The sequence below is a fragment of the Aulonocara sp. 'chitande type north' Nkhata Bay genome, linkage group LG15 (genome assembly GCF_057382095.1).
Source record: "Aulonocara sp. 'chitande type north' Nkhata Bay isolate Kocher_YH1m ecotype deep benthic linkage group LG15, A_spYH_male_GT1.1, whole genome shotgun sequence".
NCBI lineage: Eukaryota > Metazoa > Chordata > Actinopteri > Cichliformes > Cichlidae > Aulonocara > Aulonocara sp. 'chitande type north' Nkhata Bay.
In genome coordinates, this window is record NC_141358.1 from 12532464 (window position 1) to 12544731 (window position 12268).

Genomic DNA, 12268 nt, shown 5'->3' on the forward strand with positions numbered 1-12268 from the left:
ATTTTCTGCACTTCTCACCTCTAGACTCTCCACCTGCTGCTGCACGGCCTCCAGAGACCCATTAAGGAGACGTAGCCTGGACACAGAATAACGCCCCTCCATCAGGTAGCCATTTATCTCCTCTGAAGCTCGCCGGTACAACGTCCACTGCTCCAGCACCGACCGCAGGCTCACTTTCATCTGACTTATCTGATAGGAAAAGTGGGAGACGAAATACGTAAGTGTGGGAAAATTCAGAAACCATCTAAAAGTGACATCAGAGATGTGAGAAGCTCACCATGTGGTCCAAATGAGCCCAGGACTGGTTTAGTCCTTTAAGAGTTTCCTTTACAACACAGCAAGCTGCTCCTTTCTTATCCTGGATGAGAGCATTTCCTCGTTCCTCCGCTTTCTCTAGATCCTTCTCTTTTTCCTTCACTAATTCTTCCAACTCCTGTGAAAACAACTTTATTTATTTTAAGCTCATTATTTAAAGAACAAAAACAAAACCAAACAAACAGATTTTTGCGTGAGTGTGGTCCTACCTGACAGTCTTTGAGTGCACTCTGCACCGATGCTACATCCTCTATCCTCTGTCTCTTCTTCAATTTCTCCTCCTGTACTGTGAGCCAGGTTTTCAGTGCTTGAACTCCATTTTCATGCTCCAACCAACCTTCCACAAGTCCTTCTAAAAGCTGAATCTAAAATACAGAACATTGTGGAATGGTTAAGTGACTCGAAAATGGTGAAGAGCAGCTTTTAAGTACACGTTGAGGGCTACCTTTTCCGCAATGAGCCCCTGCAGTATCTGCCATCTTCTGTTCATAGCTCCTAGCTTCTCAGCAAAGTCCGTTTTGTCACTGCGCTTTCCCTCCACATCCTGACTGCTGATCTGCAGCACTGACTGGTTTACAAAGTCCACAGTCAGCTGCTTACACGTCAGATCTATACGAAAGCCCTGTGAAATTAAGAAGACGCATCATGAGACAGATGATGGGGAGCAAAAATATCAATCCAAGGACCGGTGGCATGAAAACCTTTGTACCTTATACTTCTGTAAGTAGTCCTGTACCACCGCTGAGCCCACAGCTGCCATGATCTTGTCCTGATCTTCCTCTATGATGTTCTCCATGAGCGAGATCCAGCTCATCAGCTCTGTGATGGCATGCCGTGATGCTAACTTCTCCATCTGCAGCTGAGGAAAAGAGAAAGAAGAAAAGAAGTTAGAGATGTCCAAAAAGTTATGATAAATATTGACTTTGTAACAGCTGCTTTTCTCAAACCTGGTGGAGCTTCTCTTGTACTACAGGGATACGAGTCAGCAGCTCAGCCCACTGAGTGTCGACTTGGCCCAGCGCTGTCCTCAGGCCAGCCGTGTCCACCCTTTTTAGTCTCAGAAGCTGGTTACCTGTGCTCAGCACTGATGAGCGCAAAGACGACTTAGCGTCCACCTCTTTGGAAAACTCCTACAAGAAAGAGAAAAACAGGAGTTGGATTTCACACATTTGTTAACTTTACGTCATTAATAGGTGTGTGACACATTTTTGCTGCTGATGTAGACATAAGCATTATTAATTATTCTTTTTACAGCAGCACAAGGGATGGGAAGAAAAAGTAAAATAGAGATACATCAGAAAAATAAAAATAAGACAAATAGTGTACAAAACCCCCCCCCCAAACACTATAGTATGTAAAAATGGTCACTATTTACAGTAAAATGCACAGATTTTTTTTATATGTACATAAATTACAGTGGGAATAATAATGTATATGCATGTATTTTTAAACAGGGTGTTAGTATTAAACAGTTTGACTGCTGTCAGGATGGAGGACCTGAGTTAATGTTGACAGCCCTAATAAAACCACAACTAACCAGGAAGGCACAGAGGTGGTCTCTGACAGTCTCCAGCTCCTGAGGAACGGTCACCGACTGGGTCGTCCAGAACTCCAGTCTGTCCAGGGCCGACTGCAGCCAGTGGCTCAGCTCTGCTGACTCACTCTGGTACCTGAGATTTACAAACACACAGACTTAGAGGATACTTTCAACATCATTCAGGCTCTAAGTGTCACAAACAGGGTTGCTGAGAGACCAAGAGCGAGGACTGTAACCACAGACCCTTACCTGGTCCAGTGTTTGAGTGTCGAATCAAGGCGGTGCAGCTCCTTGTTGACCTTAGTGGTGGAGGAGAGCCAGTGCTCTCCCAGCTGTGTCAGCTGGTTCTCCAAGTCTGAGCAACCAACAGACAGAAAAAGCTTCTTGCCCTCCTCTAGTACCTGATAGAGTTGGGGCTGGTGCTCAGTCAGGCTGGCTTTAAGTCGCTTTAAGAAAGAGGATGGAACAGATAAATAATCAGTTTATTTAAAAAAGCATATCTGACTACAGCTTTCTGTAAAGTGTGCAAAGACATTCACCTGGTAGAGGCTGATCCTTTCGGTTAGCCTCTCTTCCGTTTCCTCTACCAGACCCACAGTGGGGATGCTACACTCCACCGCCTCCAGCTGTCTGCACAGAGCCTGATAGTCCTCCACGAGTCTGCTCCATGACTGTGAGAGCGAAAGGAAAGTGTATGCTATTTATTTTCATTTTCTAAACCACAAACCACTGCTCTTTGGGATTAAACTGAATAAGACTGCAGTTACTTTTAACCAATAGCTCATTATTATTCCTACCTCCAGAATCCCCTCCAGCTCCACTCCTCTTCTATGGGCCTGTTTGAGCACACTGTGGGCTAAAGCCATGGTCTCTTCCAGGGTTTGACTTTCCCTCTGAGACACCAAACCAGACACTTTACTGAAAAATGTCTGGGTGAGTATCATATGGCATTCCAGACCCTGGAAAAACTCCTGTATTAAAAAGAAAAAAACAACATTTTAAATCCGATTGTACAGTAGAAAAGATAACTAAAACCAATTAAAAAGTTACAAAATCAAAGCCCCCTCCTTACTTTGTGTTTGTCTAGTAACATCTGAACCTCTATGACTGAAGCCACTGTCATCTTTTGGTCAGCAGCCATCTTGTCCTGAGCGGTGTCCACCAGGTCATTAAGGTCGTGCAGTGCAGCTTCATACTGAGCCTTCAGAGACAAACCATGGTTCAAACTACTCCGTCTGGAGCCCACCATGAGCACCAACTCCTCGTATGCATCCTAAAAAGACAAATTAATATGTGACACAGTCCCTGTTACAGTGCTGGAGCATTATGATCACAGTGTAACAGAATGAAAGTATTACTTGTAGTTTGAGTAGCTCCTGATTGGATGATGAGTCTGATTGGAGTCCCTCTGCTTTCGTCTTCAGCTCAGTAACTTTCTGCTCAAATTCCTTCAGGCTGTCTTCCACTTCTGATAATGTCTGTAGAAAATGCAACATATTTACTATAAAATCTGTTTGTAAAAACTCCCTTTAGCATATTAAATCTGCATCTTAAATATGCATCTAATTCTTGTGTATTTGCTGCTGGTGCGCATACATACCTCTATCTGTTTGGATGCAGGTCTGTCTGCAGTTCCGGCCATCTTATGTAGCAACTGGTGTTTGCTTTCAGTCAGGGCTGTGAACAGCAACCGCAGTTCATTCTGGCAAAAATAACACAAACAAAGTCGGGGAATAAGAACAATGATGTTGTAACATCAACAAGATGCTTCACAACCCAAGTTTCCAGTAAAACTATTCAGCTTTAACACCTGGAAAGCTGAATGTTCCTGCAGCCTGTCCCTCATGGCGTCACAGTGCTGTTCCAATGCAGAGTCCAGCAGGCCCATCCTCTCCTGCAGGCCCTCTAGCGTGTCTTCCATCAGAGCTCGCTCTTCACCTCCACACAGCCTGTCCAATCCACCACCCAGCAGATCTCTGCAATTTTTCACTTCTCTGGTCATCTCCTTCAGCTGTTTATTCAAACCCTATACAGGGGAGCCAAACTCAGTTAGTATTATTTTATATTAAAACCTTGAACTCAAGTAAGACAAAAGCTTTTTGTTAATGCTCGAGAACAGCTAGTACTTTTCCTCCTGCTGCGATTTATATGTCAGACTATTTAACATCTTTATTGCTGTTTGTCTTCTCCTACCTCCAAATGTGTGAGCTGTGTCTCTGTGTCCTCAGAGAGCAGCACAGGACCAGCGAGCAGCTGATTCTCAGCAGCATCTAACCAGGACGAGGCAGCTGATACTGCAGCATACAGGTCCTGCTGGATTGTTGCCCCCCCTAAAGATGCTGCAAGCTTACTCTCACTGCCCGCTGCCTGTGAGGGGCAAAAAGATTATGCACTTGATATTTTGAAAGGCATGACTAAAAATTGTTTTGTATTACTGGTTAAAAACATTTTTTATTTTGAGAAACACAAAAGAGAGATTAACATGAGAAAATGTTTGCTTCACCTCCTCTGTGATTCTTTCTAAAGTCTGGCTGCAGGCCTCAAACGAAGCTCTAGGAGAGCAAGAGTCCTGGCTGGTAGCCTCACCTCTGAACACCACGCTGGGACTGGACAGACGGGACCGGTGGAGGACCTGCACACAAAGAACGAAATATGAGAAAGCTCAAGGTCACACTGGCAGCATGCATAACAATACAAGTGTGAAATTTCATCAGTGGAAGAAACAGTATGAACACAAACTTCTAGCTTCTAGTAAGCACATTTATTTAAAGATTTTTAAAACCATTTAATGCATAAAATAAAAATGCACAGTTTCTGGCATGTATACCGGGCTAAGCTGGTCTTGCTCCAGGGAGTTCAAGGAGAGCTGCAGCTTTGTGTTCTGATCATTATTTAGGTTTTCCCATCTCTGTCTCAACTGCTCCAGAGGAGACAAGGTCTCATTCTCCAGCAGCACTCCACCAGGCACAGACACCTCACTGCAGGAAGGAGAGGACGTCATTAGAGAGCAAGGCAACGCAAAAGCTGTGTCGTGGTCAAAATCCCGACTGGAAAAAACAAAATACTCACAATTTTTAAATGTTTTAAGGACGGAAATTATTTTTCAAGATCTTTGATAAAATACCTGTCCCCATTGGGTGTGGTTTGTTGGCCGAGTAACTCCTCTCCAACGCTGGCTACAGACTTGAGCAGCTTCCTCTGTTCAGCGACGTGCTCCTGAAGCTCCTACAAAATATATTACACTTGTGTTCGATTTTATCTATATGAAATATGCACTTTCTTTTTGCAGTGGATTCTAATAAAAGGGGAGTAATAATTACAAATTGCATATGAGACAGTCAGCTTAGGTCTTTCAAATATATATTAGAGTATAAAAGAGCTTCCTCTTACCTTCTGTCGACGCAGGTTGTCGTGTTGCTGCTGCGTGCGTGTTGACCGGGCCTGAGAGAGCCAGTCCTGAACGTTAGGACTCTGGGACAGAGACGAATCTGGCTCACTGTCCTCCTGCTCTTGCAGTGAACCCTGGGACAAAGATGGACATTAGGTATAAGATGTAATTTTGGAATAAGAGTATTTAACAGCTGCCAATTTTTAAGCCAATTTTTAGTAAGCAGAAATAAATATGCCCAACAGCCTAACACATATCTATGATATTTATCATTAAATTATTTTGAGAATGGTAAAGATGAACTAATATTTATTCATCAGAGATTGCTGCAAGCATGTACCTAGAAAGCTTCACTAGCCTTCTGATTTATTATACAGTGATTAAATATCTGAGGATTAATGTGAACAACCAAAAGGGCATGTTAAAGGAGACCAGGAGCGAAAATGCAAAGTGAAACTTTCATGTTGTGTCCTCAGAAACGCACCTGATCGAATACATTTAGTGTTTACATCTGATGAGTCAGCATCCTTTTGTCTAAGCGCCATTGTGAGACACACAGCTGTTGCTGTTTCACAGTGGAAAACAGTGGACTTTTATGAAAGCGCATGAATTAGCCTTTAGTACTTTTTGCACAATGCTAGCATTGACGTCGCAGGCCAATTCAACATAATGCAGCAGAGCAAAAGAAAAGACAAAGAAGCATGGAGGAAGGAAAGCTGGGAAGTGAAAATACACTGGGGTGTGGAGGGTTGATGCAGCCATGAATGTTGAGACAGTAAAGAAATAACATATGACTGCTGATCTCACCTGTATGTCAACTTGTTTGTCCTGCAGCATCTGCTGCAGCTCTAGCAGGCTGTCTTTGAGGGAGCGCAGTTTCAGGGTGAGCTGCTCCGCCTCACCTTTGGTTTCAGCCCGGCCCTCCAACAACAAGCTCTCGCTATGGACGGATAGCTCTGATAGGTACGACACCTTCTGTTCGATCTCATACAGCATATTCTATTAAAAAAACAGGATTACAGTTGATCACGCATTAGCATTTCTCATAGGTTTAAGCTGCTCTCCTCAGCTCCCAGATTAGTTTCTTAATAGAAACAGTTTTAAAGAGTCTTCCCTTTTAGACTAAAAGTCCAGAGAGAGCTTGAAAAGGCCAACAATTGTAATGAAGTGAAGAGAGGCGGTAGTTTGTATTCTCTAAGCTTGTATTCTCTTCTTTCACACAGGGAAAGAAGGGCCCTCAGTAGAGATGGGAGGTGATCATGTGCAGAGAATTTTCCACAACAATACAGTGCGCCTCTTATCCCTTAGTTTGTAGCGTCACTCTGTCATTCAGGAGGCAGGCAAAGAAACTGGTTTATCTCCACTTCTGCAAAAACCTCCATAGTGCATTTTAATTAAAATTCTCAAACACCAGTTACAAAGTTTTGCAGGTTTTTTTCTTTTGATGAACAGACCGAGTAAACAACATAATAGAAACTGCTATGATGACGCAATTAAAGCTCAAAGTTTAAAGTTAGGAAAGCATTCGACTGAGAACAGACTGAAGACATATTATATGTGAGTAGTTTTTAAGCTGCTTACATTGTGGTGTGCAGGCATTTAAATAAACAGAGTGGGTTAAGTAAGTTCAACAAAATACTTTCCTAAGGTCTCTGCATATCATACCACATTTAAAAGACGATTAACCAGAAAACTGAAATTTTAAGACACAATTTTTTATCATTATTTAATCTGGACATGAAGCTCAGCATGGTCCAGACCTTTATATGTGCAGACCACACAAAGCATATGTGAACTACAGTTTAATCAGCTTACTGTCTCCCAGCTGCTACAGACACACTCTTTAAAACACTGACTCTCTGCCTGGGGGACAGAGCGAGTATTATAACTTCTAAGAAGCCTATTATGGAGCATCACAAGGCAAATATGTAAACATCTCACAGCTCACATGTAATATGAATGTAGAATATGTGCAACATGAATATTTTAGCATCTAGGCTCTGCCGTAAATCCCCACAAGAAAATATTGAGTTTGACACAGCAGGGAGTTAGATGTGACAGTATTTTTAACATAATAACTCCCCTCCCCACAAAAATTAAATCATGAGCCTGACATGCAGAAAATTCCCAGGGGGCAAATCAAGTAGGACAGAGTATCTAATGGTGACAAATAAGAAAGAACCATGAATTATAAATTTAAACTAAAAGATTGAAAAGCTAGAAGATCTCCAGGGCAACAGGATGGAGGAAATATTGGATGAAATGTTTGAGATATTTGATATAGTACGACAACATGTAGACAGAAGTTAAAAACAATTATTTTTAAACTCTAAGTACGAATATATCACTTATATATATACACCTTTAATAATAATGGACACTAAGATTTTAGTTTTAAATTATTTAATCACAGTGGTACCGTAAAATTCAAATGCTCATATGATGTTAATTATAAACATATGATAATATTGCAAAAATATACATATATATAATTAATTAAGCTCAAGTGCAGTTATGGTTTGTTAGCACCTTCCCCAATTGAATCAATTTTCCATAAAAAGACTCCAAAAACACAAAAACAATGCATTTTTTTTTCTATAGAAATGAAAGTGAATGCAAGCATGAAGATCAGAGAGTCCAAGAAAAAGTACCATTTCTAGGACAGTGAAGCAGCCAGATACTTCAGCCTTTGATAAAAACACAGCAGCATACAAGCTGTCATCCCCAATTTTGTTTCTTTAGAGCAGATTTGGCTTCTCACCTGACAGTCGATGAGCTGCTCCTCCATGTCCATGTCTTCATTTTGGGGCTGAAGGGCAGAGCTGAGAGTGGCGCGAGTGCTGAGCAGCCAATTGTCGAGCTCCTCGGCCTCGCTGTGGTATCGCTGCAGCGCCTGCTCCTGTCGCTGCTCCTCCAGTTGTTCACTTAGTTTCTCCTGTAGAGATCAATGCGACGCATATCTTAAATTCTCAGGTGAGCTCACCAGAATTATAAAGATAAGGAGCAGACATAACATATACAAGCACATGATAAACTAGAAAAAGTATGAGGTCTTGGTAAATCACCTCCAGCAGCTGCCGTTTCCCCGAAGCCTTCATTCGAATGGTGGCCATCCTTTCTCCCAGTACAGTGAGAGTAGACTGCAGGGCCAGCTGTTCCCCAGCATCCCCATCACTCTCTGCCAGCTCCTCAGAGAAGCACATCTGTAGCTCACCAATCTCATCCTGCAGCATCAGGATCTCATCCATCAAAGCCTGAATAAACGGCAATAAGACGTGTGTGAGGATTAAAATGAGAATATACAAGAAAAAAAGAGCCAATGGGAATTAATTAACATATATCTGTAATTTATCATTTCAGTCCGGTTGTTTTCCAAAAAAAATGAAAATTGCGAAAGTAATACCACTATATAAAAGTAATGACAAACACAGTTTTACCAATTATAGGCCTATTTCTCTACTGCCTCAATTCTCAAAAGTTCTAGAAAAACTTTTTAATTCAAGATTAGAAAAATTCCTTGAAAAACATCAAATAATAAATGTTGGTCAGTATGGTTTCAGAACGCAAAGAACCACTTCAATGGCGATAATTGAGGCAGTAGAAGAAATTACTGATACACTGGATAAAAATAAATATGCAGTTGGTATTTTTGTTGATCTCAAAAAGGCCTTCGACACAATCAATCACTCAATTTTACTGGATAAATTGGAAAGATATGGTATTCGAGGGAAAGCTGGTAACTGGTTAAAAAGTTACCTAACGGGTCGGGAACAATATGTTAGCATAGGGCATTACCATTCAGAGAAACTTGGTATTACATGTGGTGTTCCCCAAGGGTCAGTGTTGGGACCAAAACTTTTCAATGTATACATAAATGATATTTTTGATGTTTCTCAAGTACTTAAACTCATACTGTTCGCCGATGACACCAACATATTTTTCAGTAGCGATGATTATACTGATCTTGTAATGACCGTAAACAGGGAGCTACAATTAATAAAAAAATGGATGGACATAAATAAATTATCATTAAATATAAATAAAACTAAAGCAATGTTTTTTGGTAATTTAAAATATAATATAGAATTACCAATTATCATTGAAGGTGTACCAATTGATAATGTGAGTGAAAACAAATTTTTGGGAGTCGTAATTGATAATAAAATTTCATGGAAACCCCACGTCAGACACATAAAAACCAAAATTTCTAGAAGCCTCGCAGTTTTGAACAAAGTGAAACAATTCCTTGATAAAGATGCACTTCGTACTCTGTACTGTACCCTGGTTCTTCCATATCTTACATATTGTGTGGAAGTGTGGGGAAACACATATAAAAATACAACTAATCCATTAGTCACAGTACAGAAACGAGCACTGCGTATTATTCACAAGGCTGGTTATCTAGATCATACTCACAAATTCTTTCTTCAGGCAAAGTTACTTAAATTCCAGGATCTGGTTAATTACAATACATCCATAATTTTGTATAAAGCTTTTACTAAACTTTTACCGGCAAATTTACAAACTAGATTTGAAATTCGAGAAAAGGTTTATAATGTGAGAGGCTTTGGAGAATTCAAATTACCCAGAACTCGAACAACCCGTAAAGGCTTTTGCGTGTCTGTATGTGGTGTGAAAATCTGGAACAGTCTGAGTTTACAATTGAAACAATGCAAAAATATTCATAGATTTAAATTTCTCTACAAACAGTTGGTCTGGTCACAGTATACTCAATGATGGGTTTTAGTGTGCTCTGTAATGTCTGTTCTCTTACCATTGCTGGTATGGATTCCAAATAAATAAAAAAAAATAAAATAAAGTGTGCGTATGTATGTACATATATGTACTTGTGTGTGTAGATATATATGTATGTATATGTATGTGTGTTTGTTACTTGTAGTTATTACTGCCTGTTACCTGTGGTAATGCAATTTATAATTTATATATTCTGTATTCAGTTATGAAGGCTCTAATTGTTGGTTGCGAGCTGCCGCTTAGATGCTTGTATGTGCCCGGAGCTGTTGATGGGTCTGTATGCAATGATGGGCGTAGCTGCGGGAAGTTTATTGTTTTTTTTGTTGATGAGTGAGTATAGGGGTGGGATTTAATAAGTTTTCTTCGTCCCACTCCTTTTTCAGGCAATTTTTGTTTTTTGTTTTGTGTATTTTATGTTCAATATAGGTATTTGTTGTGCCTGAAAATGAATAAATAAATGAAATGAATGAAATGAAATGAGAAGAAGAGGCTGAATAGAAGATGGTGTGCCAGCAGTGAAAGAGGGTGTGCAGAAACCTCTTGACAGTAGTGTTGCAAAAGCAAACTGTTTCTCTTAAAGCCGTGATGTTGGCATAGCAACGAAGAACAGTGCCATGCAGTCTGTCCAACCATTGCCTTGCCCCGTGCAATATTAAACCCCCGAGTCGTACTCTGTTTCCCAAGAGCTTGCTGGTCTATACCATCTTTGTGAGGATGTCTCCCATGAGCCTTACAGATTACACTTCATGTATTACACTACTACTTTTACACTCTTTATCTGCACTACATTATGGTTCCTTTATCCCTTTAGAACACACATGAGCACATTTCCCCTAATACCACCCCCCCACTCAGCTCTCACCTGGTGTGCAGCCATCTGGCTCTCTGGAGTCTTGTTGGGCTCTAAGCCCTCATTCAGCGCCCCCTCGATGGACTCCATCTTAATGGAAATAGATTGGAGGGACTCCTGATAGTGTTGCTGCCGCTCCAGAGCCTCATATAAGCTCTTCTGTTTCTCACTGATCTGAAAATATGATGACAAAGTCAAGCTGTCAGACATGGCAGTGTCGGTCTGAGGTCACTAAAGCTTCAGGCCGGAATTTGGGACAACTCGTGCCTCGCTCAGTATGCTAGGAGACAAACTAATCCTGAGTTTGTTATTGTGTTTGTCTAACAGTAACACAAACAATAAAAATAAATAAATGTGTTGAATTAAAGTGAAGATGTGACATACCACATTCTTTAGCGTTTCCCAGGATCTCTGCAGGTCATCCAAGTTAGCAGCACTGCTTTCCATAGATGGGTCGTACAGTTCCTGAAGAGGTACTCGGCTTAGTGTACCTCGACCCTGTGAAACGAGGAAAAAGTAAGTGTGGGCTTCATTAGTGTGTCAGAGTGATGTACGCTATTGATGGGAATAGTTCTTTGGGAAACCTTTGGGCTTACATTTACAGCATAAAGTCTATAAAAAGCCTAGTGGCACACTTGGCCTAAGAATCTGAAAGTTTTACAAAAACTTACTTTTAAAATGTTTTTTTCCCAGACGTGCTTAAAAAGAGGCAGCTAAATGTTATAACTTGATACTACTTTACCTACTAAAATGCAATTCAACATTGCAAATAAAACTGGTTGACCTTGAGTCGGGTGTCTCTTGCTGATACAGCTGACGTTACTTTCTGTTCTTGCTGGGAGAACAGAATAAAATCCCTCCTTTCTCATGTTACTCTCTCACAACAAGAGAGAAGCATTTAGTTTATGTCATATATAAGTTCAACATTAACGCCTTTCTAGCACAGGAGAATTTATGTGCGTTATACATAGCAAAAGATGAATTTCAAATAATTACATTTGTTGTATGAAATATGTCTCTTATGTGTTCTATGTATTCTCATAAATTGACTTTACATGTTAAACAGTCACCTACATTGTCCATTTTCAGAACTCATCTTAAAACACATTTATACCCTTTGGCTTTCGACCCAGTATGAAACACACTGATCATGGTTGTTTTTATTCTATTATATAACTGAAGTCAATATGTCATGAGTTAACAGTAATAGTAGTTCTCTTTAATTTTAAAATTAGGCTGCCCCCATAATCATATCCTGCCACACAGTGGGCATGGGTCAATCCTAAGGCAGATTAACTTAGATCTGCTGCTGCATTTCCCCCACAGCAACAGTTAGTTTAAATTCCCACATATTTCCCAGCTGTCTTTGAACTTGTTTTTTCTTTCAATATTTAAGTGTAGAGGCACATAACAGGCCACTAAA

General features: G+C 40.5%; 1 protein-coding gene across 1 annotated transcript in view; it reads right to left on the reverse strand.

Annotated features, from left to right (window-relative positions):
* syne1a (spectrin repeat containing, nuclear envelope 1a) overlaps window positions 1-12268 on the reverse strand; it is a 131232-nt gene that overhangs the window by 21040 nt on the left and 97924 nt on the right. The window contains exons 95-118 of the mRNA XM_086264230.1: window positions 11230-11343; window positions 10858-11019; window positions 8306-8494; window positions 8002-8175; window positions 6048-6239; window positions 5243-5374; window positions 4977-5077; window positions 4680-4830; window positions 4356-4484; window positions 4046-4219; window positions 3663-3878; window positions 3453-3554; window positions 3211-3330; window positions 2925-3125; window positions 2650-2823; window positions 2392-2523; window positions 2102-2298; window positions 1853-1985; window positions 1263-1445; window positions 1025-1174; window positions 761-937; window positions 525-680; window positions 278-433; window positions 19-189 (exon numbers count right to left, since the gene is read on the reverse strand). Coding sequence (XP_086120356.1) covers window positions 19-189; window positions 278-433; window positions 525-680; window positions 761-937; window positions 1025-1174; window positions 1263-1445; window positions 1853-1985; window positions 2102-2298; window positions 2392-2523; window positions 2650-2823; window positions 2925-3125; window positions 3211-3330; window positions 3453-3554; window positions 3663-3878; window positions 4046-4219; window positions 4356-4484; window positions 4680-4830; window positions 4977-5077; window positions 5243-5374; window positions 6048-6239; window positions 8002-8175; window positions 8306-8494; window positions 10858-11019; window positions 11230-11343 — 3786 coding nt within the window. The remainder of the gene's footprint in view (window positions 1-18; window positions 190-277; window positions 434-524; window positions 681-760; window positions 938-1024; window positions 1175-1262; window positions 1446-1852; window positions 1986-2101; window positions 2299-2391; window positions 2524-2649; window positions 2824-2924; window positions 3126-3210; window positions 3331-3452; window positions 3555-3662; window positions 3879-4045; window positions 4220-4355; window positions 4485-4679; window positions 4831-4976; window positions 5078-5242; window positions 5375-6047; window positions 6240-8001; window positions 8176-8305; window positions 8495-10857; window positions 11020-11229; window positions 11344-12268) is intronic.